At 39.3% G+C, this 18342-nt stretch overlaps 1 protein-coding gene across 1 annotated transcript in view; it reads right to left on the reverse strand.

Annotated features, from left to right (window-relative positions):
- LOC113650761 (C-type lectin domain family 18 member A-like) overlaps window positions 1-18342 on the reverse strand; it is a 19830-nt gene extending 1488 nt beyond the window's left edge. The window contains exons 1-11 of the mRNA XM_027159267.2: window positions 18146-18342; window positions 16951-17042; window positions 9457-9687; window positions 8207-8304; window positions 6937-7058; window positions 4852-4959; window positions 4652-4744; window positions 4188-4294; window positions 3947-4076; window positions 2587-2683; window positions 2309-2400 (exon numbers count right to left, since the gene is read on the reverse strand). Coding sequence (XP_027015068.1) covers window positions 2309-2400; window positions 2587-2683; window positions 3947-4076; window positions 4188-4294; window positions 4652-4744; window positions 4852-4959; window positions 6937-7058; window positions 8207-8304; window positions 9457-9687; window positions 16951-17042; window positions 18146-18269 — 1294 coding nt within the window. The 5' untranslated portion in view covers window positions 18270-18342. The remainder of the gene's footprint in view (window positions 1-2308; window positions 2401-2586; window positions 2684-3946; window positions 4077-4187; window positions 4295-4651; window positions 4745-4851; window positions 4960-6936; window positions 7059-8206; window positions 8305-9456; window positions 9688-16950; window positions 17043-18145) is intronic.

The raw sequence follows: 18342 nt of genomic DNA on the forward strand, positions 1-18342 counted from the left end.
GGCACCCTTCAGCAAAGCGTATCATAATGTTCCGGTTTAATCGATTCTTCTGTTTTTTGCTCAATAAGGTTATGTTAAAGATTTTTTTTTTATGTGAGCAACACACGAAATGTACAAAACAAGCCTCATTTGAACATCAGCTAAAATTTTGTTGGCACCTCAGTTGCGTTATTCGGTTGAACACAAAAGTCACTGTACTGTAGGACACAACATCAAGGTCATCAATACAATCCATTCTCAATAGAATTGAGCTTGTAACAAACTCTTTAGGAAATATTAACTGTGGAGTGGCGCACAGGGGAAATACAAGGAAACTTTAACGGTTTGTAAATCCGCTAAAGACTGATAAATCAGACCCACTGCTAGGGCAAGCCGTAGCGTCGCGGGAAAAGGAGCAGAATTTCCAGCAAATAAATACTATATACAAGATACCATGAGATCATGTGAGCGCAAAATCCGCACTGAGCTCCCTGCAGTCGATCTACAGTAAGCTTCACTGGACCCATGCCAAGAAGATCTGGACCTCAGCCATGTGAACGATGGACTCTTCTCTCTGATGTGGTCAGGGAAGTGCTTTCACTCCCTAAAGCCCAGGAGGAGCTTCTTCCCTTCAAGCATGACATCAGGACAAGACTTTTCTGTAGCTCAGCCAGATTTCTGTACTAAATCTGAACACATCTGCATTTTATTCACAACAGGATAGATAGTTCCACACATTCCGTTACGGAGCCTGTGCACTTCTCGGGGAAAGACGAAAAGACGGCTCGTAGCGAACACACCGTTTACCCATAAACGCACTCTCTGGATATAAAGCAGAAGTTAAAGTGTCTATCAGTGTAATTAGCAACAACTGTAGCTTCTTCATCTACCCTGGAGGTGGTGAAACAGTCAGCCTGAGAGCTATTAATCCCAGTCAGACTTGTTTCTTCCCCCAATTTGTTCCATTAAATTCAATCCTAGAGTGTGTGAGATGAGTGTGTGTGTGTGTGTGTGTGTGTGTGTGTGTGTGTGTGTGTGTGTGTGTGTGTGTGTGTGTGTGTGTGTGTGTGTGTGTGTGTGTTTTGCATCACATCTTATAAGAGCTTTCAACACCATTGTGAGAGTGTCGCTGTGGCAACAATTTCTCCATAAAGTCATCCTGATTAATCAATAACCACTTCATGACACAAAGCAAAACAAAACAGATCGAGAAGAAAACAAGATAAAAGCCTCTTTGGCACTAATCGCGTGCTGAAAGATTCTCCGCCCCTGGAGGTTATTCACACAATAGAGGCAGCGGCGGTGAAGTGGCACATATTGATCCCGAAACAAAACGCTTCATGACGAAAGCTACAGACTCCCATCGAGCCCGGCGTCATTACAGAGCTGTAGCTGTTTACACTCGCAAACGGAACGACTCAGAAAAGAGACGACGCAGATGAGCAGCTTAAACAGCACACGTGTTTGTTTACACGCCGTCTCTGCTTTCAGATTCAGTTCAGTTCAGCGACGTCGCTACTGTACCGTATTAACGGAGGGGAAACATGACCGTGTATCCATGTGAAAGTAACCTTTAATTTGTAAAATAGTTGCTGAATCTTTAGCTTATTTTTTTTTTATTGAAACAAAACATTTTTTTTATATTTCTTATTTTTTTAAAAATTTCACAGTCTTGTATGACATGTATCACAAAAATATGACACGTTATATATGAATTTATTTGATAGATTTTTATGTTAGTAACTGCACAGTCACAAAATAAATTGCCAAAAAAAAAAAGGATTTCTTTAAATGAAAATGTTGAATATTTTTTTAGATATATTTTGATTGTGTTCATTTTTTGGAACTTTAAAAAAATGTTAAATTAAAATAAAAAAAATAAAATTAATAAAAAATTATTATACTATACACTAAAATATTATTATTATTTTTATTATTATTATAATAATTATTATTATTATTATCTAAATACCATACTACACATTTTTTTTATTGAATGTGCTTTGAGAAACAAAGAAAGCATTTGATTTATTTCTTTTTTACCTCATTTTTTTCCTTTGTCTTTTTAAGTTCATAGCATCATTATTTCATGCTACAATATAATTCCATATGATCTTGTGTTTTTTCCTTTTTTCCATTAGAGACATTTTAGCATGGAAGTGTTTATGTTGATCAGATTCACATGTACACTGATTTCTGGAGAGCGTTATAATAACCAGTGCTGATTATTATTATTATTATTATCTCGATACCTATTCCAGAGAAAGCAGAGGCAAACCCGTACATCATCCCCTGCACCCTGACATTTCCACTCCGTTTCGTTACTCACCGAACTGGCAGATGTATCTGTTGCGTGTTTTGCAGCGCTGGTCGTTCCAGTTGAAGGCGCTGGACGCTTGCAGCTCGACACAATTCCCAAAGCTCAAGTCAGAGAGAGAGAGAAGAGGGACACCCGATGGTCAAACCCAAACACTACAGCTGCTTGTGCTTCTTTAGTCCTAATATTCAGCTTCATCTTTAGCATCATCATCATCATCATCATCATCATCATCATCTCCATCATCATGCTGCAAAATCTCAAACATCATCGTGTTGCATTTTTCTTACCCCTGATTGTCCGGCTGTCCGAAAGCGAAGCTGGTAAAGGTGGCGATTTCTCCAGTGTCCCAACGGAACGAGTCTTTTAGCGGTTTATAAGTTAAACCTGTTTTTTTTAAATAAATAAATAAATAAATAAATAAATAAATAAATAAATAAATAAATAAATGAATGAATGAATGAATGAATGAATGAATGAATGAATAATAACATTTGTTTGCTTAGCGCTACATAAAGTAACCAAAAAGTAAAACATTTTATGAAATATAAAATCCTTTTCCTCCATGACAATGCTGTAATGCTCTAAATGGAGAGCAACATTATCATCTATCTTTATCTTAGATTCCAGTCCAGAGTCCATTTCTGAGTCAGTGAATCTTTTGGTTGTGACTGCGATTCACTCCTCTCTCATTCATTGAGTCAAAATTTGACCCAGTAAATGTTTAAGTTGTGACTGAGATTCATTCCAGTCTTATTCAATGAGTCAATTTCTGAGTCAGTGAATCTTTTGGTTGTGACTGCGATTCACTCCTCTTTCATTCAATGAGTCGATTTCTGAGTCAGTGAATCTTTTGGTTGTGACTGAGATTCACTCCTCTTTCATTCAATGAGTCGATTTCTGAGTCAGTGAATCTTTTGGTTGTGACTGCGATTCACTCCTCTCTCATTCTGTGAATCAAAATTTGAGCCAGTAAAAATGTGGTAAACGTAGAAGTCTGTAGTAAATCTTTTGGTTCTGACCGAAATTCACTCCCCTCTCATTCAGTAAGTCAGTTATGGAGATCAGTCATCTACTGCATGTACATCTGCACTTTATCAAGATTTATAGTCACAAGTTTGCCTGTTACTAAGATTAGAAACTTTCAACTTTAGGGTTAAACAATACAGTTCATTTCTCTAGCAGTTTTCTTAAAAAATAAAGTTACCAGAAAGAAATGACCAAAAATGGTTCTATGGCACGACGTAGAATCCCCTTTTTGGTTCTTCCTGGATCCTTTATTTTTTAGGTTTTCCTTAAAGGGATTCTTTGGATGGTAATTTAATAGTAAAGAACATTTTTTTCACTACAACGAACCTTCTTAGCTATGCAAACTTTCCATGAATGTTCCTTCATAGAACTTTACACCCTAAAGACAACAAACCATTTAAGAACCTTTCATTTTTTAAAGTGAAGAAAAGCTGCACCCTAAAAGGACGCTTGTTTTTTCCCCACCAATAAACCCAAAAAAACTTGTTCTTCAGTTTGTCTTTCTAAAGAAACCCTTAAAAGTTCTATGTAAACTTCAAGACTTCGACGGTCAGATTCCTTTTTAAGAAAAGGGTTCAAAGTAGCACGTAGAATCTTGAAAAGTGTTTCAGTCGTTCTCACCTATCCAGAGGTTTCGTGTCTCAAAGTCAGTGTCCATGACCTCATTGGTGTTCTCCAGCTGCCCGAGGTAAAAGGTCATGATATCCTGAACCTTCTGATTGCGCACTTGAGCCAGAATCCCTCCTCTGTCCTGTCAGAATAAACGCGCAACTCGAATTGAGGCCTAATCACTGGGTCCAATGTTGACTAATACCGCTGTTGGATGAAGTTCAGTTGTGTGTCTGTGTGAAATGTTCCTCACTTGACAACGCAGCTTGGCCGTGTAGTACGTCTCAGCTTCAGAGGACACCATGAAACATTTACCGTCTATCTGCATGTCACAGCTGTGATAAGGGAAACTCAGCTTCTCTAGAGAACATACAGTACGACCATACCCATGTTACAGCATAAGACTGACATAATCAGGTTAAGAAGGCATCAGGGCTGACGTCATATAAAGTCATGAGTTTTAATGACAGTTTATAGTCAGTGGCTAAACAGCGTTGTGTTAACATCAGCACTACTTGTTATCTTTTACTCTTTTCTCGATCAGCAGGACGGTAAGTCAGTGTACAGTATGTCAGTGAATCTTTGTGTTGGACTCAGTACACACAAAGTACACACTTTCTGCCTAAAATAATTTACTATAAATTTACTATTAAGATAAACTACTGACACCACAAATACAAAAGAAGATAAGAACTAAAGTAACAGTGAGCTCCTTACCTGCACACTCCGCTCCTCCATAACCAACATCACAGAGACAGGAGCACTCCTCCTCCTTATAGCGTCCGTGCACACACTGCACGCTACAGCGCACTGAAACCCAGCCGCAGTAGACAGTACGCAGTACACCACAGTAAATGTCTAAGTGTTAAAGAGACGTGATAAGGGTAACGGTGTGATATGAGCAGAACCGCACTCACCCTGACAGAACCGGCCCGTGAATCCACGCATACACCGACACTGGCACGAAGACACGTTCAGCTGTCCGTACTGTCCACAACTCATACGGCACGGGTTTCGAGGGGTCTCTGAAATATCACGCACCACCAGGTAAGGATAACATTGTCAAATTAATCAGATAACAAGCTCCCTAAAAAAGGTTCTTCAGTTTGTCCATCTGAAGGAACCTTAAAATGTTATATTAAACTGTGTATGAAGAAACCTACAAGCAAAGGGTTCCCAATTCAGTGGAAACTCTTTTGAAAACAAAAATTTGTCACCATTTGCCTGTTGGAGAAACCAATAGGTTCCATTTAGAAGCCTGCAACACATTATCCCTAGCAGAAAAGGTTCCCAGAAAACTATACAAATAAAGGTTCCAGGAATAACCAAAAATGGGCTTTCACAGTGACGCGTGAGAAGAACCATTTTTATTTCCACAAAGAACCTTTTAATATATAGATCTTAAAAAACCCACTTTTTCTTAGAGCCATAAAAACTTTTCATAGTCTAAAGAACCTTTTTCCACTACAAAGATCCTTTTGTGTAATGACAGTGATCATTGGATGTTAAAGGTTTTTCATAGAACCACACACTAATGACAAAAAATGAAAGAACCATTTTTTAAGAGTGTAAGATATTATTAAAAGCTTATTGATCCAATAAACCCATGGTTCTAACAGTGTACATAGATTCCGTATTGATGTTCTTCTGTTTGTCCATCTGGAACACAGTAGACTAAAGCTTCTAATATTCAGCACACTAAAGGGGCTCTAAAAGGAAACCTTAAATGGTTGCATGTTGAACGCTATTCTGGGAGAACCTTTAAGTACCATAATCACACACACACACACACACACACACACACACACAAACAATAACATACTCTTCAAACAGCACACATAACTTATTCATTAAAACAAACCTGGTTTTTAAGTAAGTGAATTGTTTGTGGATTTTGTTCTGTTTACATTTCATGAAGTAAAATTACCATCATGTAAAACTCCTACCAACAGGTTCAGCCATGACGCCCTCATCTCAAAACTTATAAAAATTCAACAAAGACTCAGTGTTCTTGCTTCATGAGCTTTGTCTAAACCTGCATAAAAACAAAACACGCTTCCTAAAGACATCATCTGCTATCACAGCAGCTAACACGGCTAAAATGCTAAGACGCCACTTAGCGTTCCAGTCAAAACAAACGTTTTGTACACTACGAGCTCGGTATGTGATGTCACTCAAATACACTCCATGGCTTTGGTCAAATCAGGGTTGATATGCAAGGTAAAGGATGACAAACCATATTCAGAAACCAGTGTTCTTCTTCTTCTTCTTCTTCTTCTTCTTCTTCTTTCGGCTTTTCCCTTCTGGGGTCGCGACAGCGAATCATCTCTCTCCACCTATCCCTATCTTCTGCATCCTCAACACTTGCAGCCACTAGCTTCATATCCTCAAACCAGTGTTAATTGCACAAATTGTGATTTAGTTGTCTCCCAACTCGTCCTGCCTTTTCCTGACTGTCCCCTACCTTTCATAGGCTAAATAAGTTCTGATTGGATCTCGTCTCTGGCACTTATTTCCATCTCATTTTTATTCGCTAACAAAAATGTCAATAGATTTTGTCATATTTTTCATTCTTGTTCATTAGTTTTTAATTAGTTAGTTAATTAGTTATTTTCACCTAAAACAAAAGGATTGTTGAAGGAAACTATGAGGAAACTTATTCGTCAATGGAATTAGCACTGCCAGAAATCTGTGCGCTATGCTAGCTAGATTAGTTAACTTACAGTAAATGACTGGTTGTTATGGCAACTTTATATTTTAAAGAAGAGTTTAGCTTCTGGTAAACAAATCACTGGGAAAAGATTGTTGATTTGTGACTAATGTAAGTGTTTCTAATTAATATACCATGCATATTCATAGAATGTGGCATATTTAATGAGAGGGGAAATTAGCAGCAAGAAATTAGCAGCTTTTTTTATTAAGACTGACACTTTAAGTGACAAATCCCTTTAAGGGATTTGTCAAGTTCCAGGGTCTACAAAAAGATCCACGGTGCTTCTTACCACACAAGCCTCCGACATGGTCCCAGAGCCGCAAGCACCCCGACATGGAGGCCGTGCAGAGAGAGCAGTACACTCCTGATTTATAGGGCATCACCTCTTGGCCATTCACCTCCCAGTTTCCCCTGCAAACACACACAAACACACACACACACTGAACAAACCAGTTCGGGTCATTTTAGAAACAAGGCATGTGTAACAGCTGAGATAATGAGATGTAAACTTGTTACACTCACTCGCTCATTTTCTACCGCTTATCCGAACTACATCAGGTCACGGGGAGCCTGTGCCTATCTCAGGCGTCATTGGGCATCGAGGCAGGATACACCCTGGACGGGGTGCCAACCCATCGCAGGGCACACACACACTCATTCACTCACACACTCACACACTCACACACTACGGACAATTTTCCAGAGATGCCAATCGACCTACTATGCATGTCTTTGGACCGGGGGAGGAAACCGGAGTACCCGGAGGAAACCCCCAAGGCACAGGAAGAACATGCAAACTCCACACACACGAGGCGGAGGCAGGAATCGAACCCCCGACCCTGGAGGTGTGAGGCGAACATGCTAACCACTAAGCCAACGTGCCTCCCAAACTTGTTACAAAGCTATTAAATAATATTACGTTGTGTTAGTGCTCAAACTACACTACCCATCAGCCACTGCACATCACATGGCCCCATTGATCATATACACCTAATGAGCACTGTATTGAAAGCCTCGTTTTTGTGTGTACCGCTGACTAGCGTTTGTCTTGTCTTACCTACATACATCGTTGTCCAAATCCTTGTATTGTTTGTTTGTTTGTAAATAGACCACTTACACTTGCATCAAATTCCCAAATCCTCAATTCAAATCCCAAATCACATACAAATGAGAAGTCTGTTTGCTTTTTGATAAATGAATGTAGGATTTAAACCATATAAAAATATTCATGCTACAGTAAATATAGGATTTTCACATTAAAGGTGAGGTCTGTATTTTTCAAGACCTGAAAAGAATCACACAATAATGTCCAAATTTGTATAATTTCAATATTGGCATGGTATGGATATCATTAGTTACTTTATTTCAGGTATTTAGATGAATTTTTCTGGCCCAGAAATGAATTTTCGGGAAAGATGTAAAGGCAGATCAGTGAGGAAAATATTACAAACTGCCCCTTTAATTTTTTTTTTCTCAGTTACCTATATTATTTTACGTAACAAAAAAAGTCAAATAGTGTATGATAAGATATTAATAGTGAAAAATAATCATTTTCTTACCCAGGAAAGTAAGCACACACAAACATGTCCCATTGTTTGACTCCATCTCTGCACAGGTGCAAAGAGCAGCCCACCTGACTGGATGTAGCCCACACCATCTGCCTCACAGTGGAAACACATAACACACAGAGCAATGAATAACTACAATCAGCTAATCACATGTCAGCTCTGCCATGCATAAACTACAGTACATCAAATAGTCAAGAGCTTCAAATAAACCAAAGAAACATGAGCTCGGTGGTTGTTGGTGCCGATCGGCTGAACTCCTGGAACTTCACGCAGATGTTTTTTGAATTTATAAAAAATGGTGCAAAAAAATAAAAATAAAATATAAAAAAGCCCACTGAGCATCAGGGCCCGTATTCATGAAAATTCTTAGCTCAAAGAGTTTCTCCTAGTGACCAAACTGTAAGAACTTTCTTAGAAATGTCAGAATTCCCCATTAAAGTTAGAGAGAAGATCTGAGTAAAGATAAAAGTTTATCTTTATTTAAAAACACTTAAAAGAGCTCATGAGGTCAAAAAGTCTTAGGAGTAGTGAGGAGGACTTTTAAGAGGATTAAGAGATTCTTTATCAGAGGAGAAAATGACTGGAAGCTGAAGAGGGAGAAGAAATGTGTTGTATACGATATTTAATAACGATAGTGAGTTAATAAGATGATACAGATTAGATCGTGTATTTCTGTGACCAATCATATTAGACCATACGTTAAAAGTGCTGCTTTTTTATTAGACAACCAATCACAGTCTTCAAAAGAATGTGTCACCTAGTAACGGGTTAAGCCCCGCCTCCTCTCTAAGATAAAATTTGTTGTATTTTCCGTGTTCAGAGTTGCTCTGTCTGGTCCTGAATCACTCTGAAGATAATATTCATAGTTAGATATTTTTAAGCTAAATTAGGAGCTCACTGAGATCATTCTTAGAAACATCATGAATACAGGCTCTGATCTGCAGGTTTGTTGAAGAGAGAGTTATATTACTCATGTAAATTATTCCCAATTAATCACTCTCTGGTGAGAGGAAAAGCATCTGAGAACCTGCTGAACCTTGAGGTGGCTGTGCTACAAAAGCAGTAGATCACATCTGAGGCTAAAGTGCTCAGACTATTTACAGATCCTATATAAACTTCTATGTATATGAGAATATAGGATGAAATCTTATAATGTGAAGTTTTAGGTAACTTCAGGCTTCAGTGTAAATATGCAGCTTCTTTTCATTGTTTTTTTAAATGCTGCCTCTTTAATGCTGTACCTGTGTATAATGCTTGCAGGTGTGGTTGCTTTTGCAGCGTCCGTTTTGATAGACGTAGTGATATCCTTCCTGGAACCATGAGTTGATGATGTCAGAGTAAGATTCTACGCCATGAGGCGATCGATGGACGTTCCAGCCGACGTGTTCGGCGTCTGCTTCGGATACAGCGCTGTTCTCTGAGCAGGACTCGGCCGTCATCTGAGCGAGAGCAGCCAGCGCGTCACTCCACTCCTGAGGAAGGATTAGGGAAAAATAAGGAATCAAACTCATACACACATGTGATGCATTTCTTTCGTTGAGTCAGTCCTTCAAGATAACGGGAAAAAATGAAGCAAACACCTGATTTTCAAATAGATATTTGGTAGATCTTGCAATGTTTCAGAACTAGCATGGATTTTCATCACAACACACCATCCGCCGAAGCGTCTTCGATTGACGTCTGTCAAACCTGAGTACAGCTCTTATAGAAAGAAAAAAACACACAAAGTTGCACTGACAATTTTGTAAAAATCGGCAGCAAAATCAAGAATTTTTGCTTGCAGCGGTCACAAAAAAATTCGGAAATCGTGAAAGGACTAAAAAAAAATTTGGAAAAAAAAAACAAAAACTCAGATCATCTTCATGAATCAATTGAGGCTGAATCAGACTCTCTGCTTTGAGTTTATGTACTGCTTTCGTGTCAGATGACAAATTATCCCTGACACTTTCTCAAAAGTCTGAGGTGGTTTTTTTATACTAACTCCCGTCATTCATTTCCTGACCCCTTCGTTTCATCCCAGGAGTAAAGTCATAAGGCATGTGTCTGTCCCGGATTAATCCGTTTGACCCAGGCTCTTCCTCTGACCCTTGAATGGGAGCAGAGTGTGTGCGGTCAGTGGTACGACACGCTCGGCTGGTGACATCGTATTCCCATGGACACGGCTGTCACCACCGTGAAATCTAGCGTGAAATCAAAGCAGGGGGGCCACGGTGCACAGATGTGGTTTCACAGCAGCCTTGTGGAGATGGGGTCCCATTTCAGAGATACAGTTTTAGAAGGAAAGGAAGAACAGAGAGGCGGAGAACACGGTCAGAATTCTCACTCGCTCGCTGGCACAAATCACCAGCCAGAGTCATACGAGCCGTCCTGTTCCTGTTCCCACCCACGCAATAGACAGAGACGCGACTCAGACAAGCCATCAGTGGCTTGGCTCGAACCGCACCGCCTTACGCTCCCTGTCGTCTCTTATCTCTCCACACATGCTGTCTCTATGTAAGCCTCCGAGATGCTGCCAACTTTCTGTCACTCCACCGCCTCGTCTCCGGAGGGAGAGAGAACCCCTCGCGGACTGACAGGGTGCATTTAGATCCGCTCGCAGTGGGAGAATAAAAACGCTCGCAAGCTGAATAGAACAACAATCATCTTCTTCCCGTAAAAGAAAAAAAAAAAACACAGCTGAAAGCTGAAGCTGGGAGATTTTTTTAAGATAGTTTTTTTTTCCAAAGGAATAAAAATACAGTCGGGTGCAAAAGTTTGTGTCCAAAATGACGAAAATAGAATAAAATCCAGATTACATTAAAGACATTTTGTGTGATGGATTTAAAAGATGCTCGTTTATTATTCTTCATTGTTACTATAATATCAGATTATACATGGACTTTTGAGGTCTAAATGTAGAGACGTTCATTTAACATTTATGGAAGAAGTCTGCAGTGTCAATGCTGTGTAACAATCAGAACCTTCTTTATTAATATTGTTATAATAATAATAATAATAATAATAATAATAATAATAATAATAATAATAATTATTATTATTATTATTATTATTATTATTATTGACCTAAAATTATCTTTCCAGACTACACTGTGTTCATGAGTGTCATGTTATCATTGGCGTGGTGCAGATTTAACAGACCCAAATGCAGGGATAATGACAAACCATGGTTTATTATAGAAAAAATAAAACAAAATAAGACTTGACTTGAAGAAACATAATATAAACCAAAATGAGAACACTTAGAAACTACATGACATAACTAAGACCAAAACAAAGTTACTTAAAGCGTGGAAACATGACATAAACGTGACAGCACACAAGAGCAAACATAGCACACGTGAACATGTGAACACTCGACAAACAATCGACACTCGGGGGGGGGGGGGTTAATATAAATAAACCATATTCAGAACAATGAGAAACAGGTGAATTCAAACAAGACATAATCACGTCACAATAACATGAATTATAACGCCTGTCAGCGCCCCCTAGTGCTCCAGCAGGGCATAGTCCTAGTCTCTGACACTGAGCCATATATGAAATGTGTACTGTGCACTTTAGCGCCTAGTGTAACAGAATGATTAGTATCTTGTCTAATGAGACACTAACTTCTTATACTAAAAAATCCACACAACATCAAGTAGTCTAAAAGACATTTGTAAGATCGCCCAGCGTCAGCGCCTCGTAGCCCCGCCCCCTTCTACTATGCATAAAAAATAATATTTGAGTAAATATTATACGCTAATTTGAGCTTTCAGGTTAATAAAGTTCACTTATACTTCTTTGATCTGACGGATTTCAACAAACCTCCAGATGTGTAATTTATACAAACATGACAATTGGTGTTTTGGGCAGTGTAGTGTAGTGTTGTGTAGTGTAGTGTAGTGTTGTGTAGTGTAGTGTTGTGTTGTGTAGTGTTGTGTTGTGTAGTGTTGTGTTGTGTAGTGTTGTGTTGTGTAGTGTAGTGTAGTGTTGTGTTGTGTAGTGTAGTGTTGTGTAGTGTTGTGTTGTGTTGTGTTGTGTAGTGTTGTGTAGTGTTGTGTAGTGTTGTGTTGTGTAGTGTTGTGTAGTGTTGTGTAGTGTAGTGTTGTGTTGTGTAGTGTTGTGTTGTGTAGTGTTGTGTTGTGTTGTGTAGTGTTGTGTAGTGTAGTGTAGTGTTGTGTAGTGTAGTGTAGTGTTGTGTAGTGTAGTGTAGTGTAGTGTTGTGTAGTGTAGTGTTGTGTAGTGTTGTGTAGTGTTGTGTTGTGTAGTGTAGTGTTGTGTAGTGTAGTGTAGTGTAGTGTTGTGTTGTGTTGTGTAGTGTTGTGTTGTGTTGTGTTGTGTAGTGTTGTGTAGTGTAGTGTAGTGTTGTGTAGTGTTGTGTTGTGTTGTGTTGTGTTGTGTAGTGTTGTGTAGTGTAGTGTAGTGTTGTGTAGTGTAGTGTAGTGTTGTGTTGTGTTGTGTTGTGTTGTGTTGTGTAGTGTAGTGTAGTGTAGTGTAGTGTAGTGTAGTGTTGTGTTGTGTTGTGTTGTGTTGTGTAGTGTTGTGTTGTGTTGTGTTGTGTAGTGTTGTGTAGTGTAGTGTTGTGTTGTGTTGTGTTGTGTTGTGTTGTGTAGTGTAGTGTTGTGTTGTGTTGTGTAGTGTAGTGTAGTGTAGTGTTGTGTAGTGTAGTGTAGTGTTGTGTAGTGTTGTGTAGTGTAGTGTAGTGTTGTGTAGTGTTGTGTAGTGTAGTGTAGTGTTGTGTAGTGTAGTGTAGTGTTGTGTAGTGTAGTGTTGTGTAGTGTAGTGTAGTGTAGTGTTGTGTAGTGTTGTGTAGTGTAGTGTTGTGTTGTGTTGTGTAGTGTAGTGTAGTGTTGTGTAGTGTAGTGTTGTGTAGTGTAGTGTAGTGTTGTGTAGTGTTGTGTAGTGTAGTGTTGTGTTGTGTTGTGTAGTGTAGTGCATTGTATTGTAGTGTAGTGTGTGTAATGTAGTGTGTGTAGTGTAGTGTTGTGTAGTGTAGTGTTGTGTAGTGTAGTGTTGTGTAGTGTAGTGCATTGTATTGTAGTGTAGTGTGTGTAATGTAGTGTGTGTAGTGTAGTGTTGTGTAGTGTAGTGTTGTGTAGTGTAGTGTAGTGTTGTGTAGTGTTGTGTTGTGTAGTGTTGTGCATTGTTTTGTAGTGTAGTGTGTGTAGTGTAGTGTAGTGTATTGTAGTGTAGTGTGTAGTGTAGTGTGTGATGTAGTGTGTGTGTAGTGTAGTGTAGTGTAGTGTGTCTAGTGTAGTGTAGTGTGTGTAATTTAGTGTAGTGTTGTGTGTGTAGTGTGTGTAATTTAGTGTAGTGTAGTGTGTGTAGTGTGTGTAATTTAGTGTAGTGTAGTGTGTGTAGTGTGTGGAATTTTGTGTAGTGTAGTTTGTGTAGTGTAGTGTAGTGCGTGTGGTGTAGTGTAGTTTGTCGTGTGTAGTATAGTGTAGTGTAGTTTGTGTAATGTAGTTAGTGTGTGGTGTACTGTGTGTAGTGTACAGTTGCAGTGGAATTTACATTAGACATACAGCTTGTTCAGCTTTTCTTGCTTTTTTGCAACAACTGTGAATTCACAATGACAATTCACATTTGACAATTCTGACAGGTTCACACACACACACACACACACACACACACACACACACACACACACACACACACACACACACACACACACACTTCCCTTTCAGTACTGCACACTCAGTTATTTCACACACACGTTCCACTCGCTCCACATAAAACCACAACGGGGTCACCGGCAAAAAAAAAGACCATCATTTGAGAAATTTTAGGAAATTAGGGAATTTTATCTCCCTGTGAAAGCCGAGCTTAGAGCTTCAGCGTGAGCCTCTAATCTCTGGTACAGCCACAGACAATCAGGCTGCGCTTATGGATTTCTGTGCAAATATTGCAGAACGATAATCACAAAGCCGCTTCAGCGCAAAGCCTTTTTCAAATTTATCACTAAAGCACTTTAATATCCCTTTTGAGCTGCACGAAAACTCCTCTGTGAGCCTTTAAGCAAATTATCTCCAATGCGACGGCCTGGAATACAAAACGTAGACTGATGATGATGATGATTACGAAGATGATGATGATGACGCAATGTCTATTAATACTCAATCCCTGATGATGCTGTCTTTATGCGTGATGTATTTAAATCTGTCTCGACCATGAATTACAGTTCAGTGCAAAAGTTTGCACACCCTCACTCCAACAAGATGTCACTTACTGTAGGTTTTAATTGATTTTTCTTTCAAGTAATAAAAACATTTAAATGTTTTTACATTATATGAAGAGTTATACCAGGGCTTCTTAGCATTGATTTATTTTCCGTGATTATTTCTAGCTAATTGTTGATTTATGAGTTGATGACATCATGAGGGTTTTTTATTTCTCTATAACAAAGCTGCAAGAGGCAAAATAGAGACGTTGGTGAGGGATTGACTTTGTACAGTAGCTGCTATAACGTAAGTGATAACAAGAACCGCATTAAAAAGTGACTGTAAACAAATACAAATCCTGATGTGAACAATTGATGTGGAAATAAGTAGAATAAAATGCTTTGTGCTAAACTCATAGGGTTAGGTGTATTTATTCCTTAAAGCATCAGACAACCGAGATTTACAAAGCTATGAGTTGTGAGTCTCAACTCAAGACTGTGTCTAAAGCACTATTCGGACGGGATTAGTTTTACGTGGGGACGTGGAGTAATGCAATTTTACCTCAGGACGTCTGTAATATTAATTGGCCAATTCGCACGGGACAAGACATCTCAGTAAAACTAGCAGAAGTGGGAGGGGTAACTCGCTTTACGCACCACATTAACCTCCTCGTCGTCATGTGCGTATGACGTTGCTTCCTGTTATCACGTGCGCAAACAGACAACATGGCACCTCCATGCTTGAAAAACTATGTATTGAATTTTACAGCGGGTCGATTCGGACGGGATTAGTATTACCTGAGGTAATTTTTCCGGTCCTTTTTACAGAAGGTAAAAGTCGCCGTAATCTTTACTGACATTGTCCATAATGATTACCGAGATGGCACATTCGGACGGGACTAAAATCACAGAGAAGCTCTGGTAATAATTACTTTACCCCCACGTCCCCACGTTAAACTAATCCAGGCCGAATAGGGCTTAAGACATAGATAATAAATAGCTGCATTGGACAGTGAGTGTGTTGGTGAAAGATACATCACTGAACGTTTTTTTTCCCACACAAATGTTTGTACTGTATCTTCAAAGTAAATGTTGATATCAAACCCATTTCTGCTCTCTGAGAAGCTCCAAGTTCTTGCTCGAATTTGATCTTCAACATCGTGGCCTAATGGTTAGCGAGTCTGACTCATAATCCTGAGGTTGTGGGTTCGAGTCTCGGGCCGGCCACGACTGAGGTGCCCTTGAGCAAGGCACCGAACCCCCCAACTGCTCCCCGGGCGCCACAGCATAAATGGCTGCCCACTGCTCCGGGTGTGTGTTCACGGTGTGTGTGTGTGTTCACGGCTGTGTGTGTGCACTTTGGATGGGTCAAATGCAGAGAACGAATTCTGAGGATGGGTCACCGTACTTAGCTGTATGTCAGTCACGTCAAAAATTCTGTGTAAGGTTATCAACAGGGGGGAAAACACATAATGCCAAAACTCATTTTAGACTTCCAGCCATAAAGTCATTCATATGCTTGTGGAAACGATTTGTGCATTAGCGGAACACTAGTGTATTGGTAAAAGGGGTTAAAATCTTCCAGCAGCATTACAACAAGGAGGTTCTGGAGGATGGCGAAAAAGAAATGAATGTGAAATAAAGTGAATGTGAAAGCAGCATTACGCACCAGCTTGTGTGCCTTTACTCTGTAAGCCTGCGGTAGCACACGACAGGACATTTGGTCCGTAAACATCGGGATTAGCGCCTTGACCTGCGCTCAGGCAGCAGCTGTCCTGGTGCTTACGATGGACTCGTGTCAAAGAGACCCACAGTCTGTGTGACAGTGCTATCACTGTTTCACCTTGGGATATCCTTCGGAGAAACAGGACATCTGAATGGATTAACTGCACTTTTGAAACCAGAATAGACTCCAGCTGGGGATGGAGTCACATTCCACCCGGCTGATAGGTGTTTGTAGAACTTAGGAAGAACTGTGGGAAATTTCTACAGAAGAAGCGTTCAAGGTCAGCAGTTTCAATAGAGGAGAGTTTCTTTACAAAGCGCGTTCTATTTTGAAACTCTGACTGGTTTTGTTATGGGTTTTTTTGGAGGTGGGGGTAGACACCGTCCTCGTCAAGCATGCTGGGGGTTTCTTCTGGCATGTTCCATTAATGAAGAGCTTTGGCACCAATCCAAAAAAGAAAAAAAAAAGGTGTAGAAGCGAGATCCTGGGAAACCATGGAGCGAAATATCTCTGCCTATATATAAATATGTGTGTGTGTTTGCATACTCTAGGAAAAACAGACAGAGATCCACAACCAAACACAAGTATTAGAGCTTATGATGTCCACATGTCTCAACCACATAAAGCATTTGACTGACCAAATCCAGCCAAAGCCTCCAACACTCCAATAAATAAATAAATAAAACTGAAGAACTCGTTCCCCATTCAGCTTCTTATCATGTGGCTTTAAGCCATTCCTTGCATGCCTACTAAAATCTATTGTGCTTTAAGTTCAGTGACTGCACTTTACTACACCCTTCGTTCAGAGGTACCCTTGAGTCCTTTTCTGTCAATAAGAGAAGGATTAAAACTCAAAAGCAAACCTACCATTTTTTGCATGTTGGCCGCCATGGGCTCGACCCGACTGCGCAGTCGATTGTGTTGTGTAACGATCTGAAAACGCTCCTTTGCCCCGAATCCTAGAAAGAAAAGAAAGCACTACAGTTACCCTGCTACATCAGATCTCCATGGAAACAGAGTTCAAGCATGAGGTCGAGGGCAGTCTGTGGGGTCAAACCGCTGACAAGTGCTGACAGTTTGATGCAAACAACGCCGTCTGCTACCAGTGATGACTAAAAGTGCTAATTGGACCACATGTACAGCACATGTACAACATCAAATGTAAAAAAAAAAAAAAAAAAGGTTTATATGAATGAATTAAATACATTAATGTTTCTATGGCAACAACTCTTCCACAGGGACTTTATTCTGGAATTTATTCTGTTTATTATTAGTCTTAATAAGTAAAACGTATTAGTTGAATATTTATTAAATGCTGTTGTTTGAATAATTATTGATATGGGCATGTTTTCTTTAAGGAGATGTTTATTTATCATTTATGGAAGGAGTCTCCAGTGTCAGTTCTTTCTAACAGTCTGACTGTTGTTGTTGTTGTTGTTGTTGTTGTTGTTGTTTTCTTTTTTGGTCTTAATACTTCAAGAGAGAAAAAGTACAAGATGTTTTGTAAAAGAACTACTGCTCCATAATATTAAATGCAACTGTGAATGGCTAAAAAAAAAAAAAAAAAAAAACCACAATAAAGAAAGTCGTTCATGAATATTAATTTGGTATAAAAGCAATAAAACCTAAAAAATGATCGACTTCATCATTGTTGATTATTTTCCTAAATCAGAACATTATCAATCATTTTATTCCTTACTTATAAAGAATTTTCTAAATATGTTAATTAAAGAGGTTTTAAATATACACCAATTGTGTACATTTCTCAGAAGGAAAGTGAAGAAAATGAGTCAAAGGTAAATCTAACGTATTAAAGTCTCACCTTTTTTTTTAAATAACCTTTCATAATGACAACCTAAATATTTAAACATGTATAGAAACAGCGTTCATTTCTATAAATAAGAGTAGAGTTAATAGTTCAATGCTTTATTTCACAGGACTTTATTTCACATAGCTTTTTTGGTCCTACGAATGTTCAATGTTGTTAAGGGTAAATAAACACAAGTGATGCAGTTGCGCTCGTGCGCGCTACCTGGACAGGGATCAGGCGCGTGCGACTTACCGCTCTCAGGTGAGACGGCTGTTCTTCTGCTTCCGTAAAGCGTCCGGCTCGTGCAGGTGTTTATCACTAAAAATATAACCATTATTAATGCAGCCGAACTCTGTGAGTCTTTTGGAGGTCTCATGGCCGTAAGAAGTCTCCAAACATTCGTTATACAGAGTGAGGGTCTGTGTTATTTACCCCTTATTCTCTCTCTC

The sequence above is a fragment of the Tachysurus fulvidraco genome, chromosome 13 (assembly GCF_022655615.1).
Source record: "Tachysurus fulvidraco isolate hzauxx_2018 chromosome 13, HZAU_PFXX_2.0, whole genome shotgun sequence".
In the NCBI taxonomy this organism is placed as follows: Eukaryota; Metazoa; Chordata; class Actinopteri; order Siluriformes; family Bagridae; genus Tachysurus; species Tachysurus fulvidraco.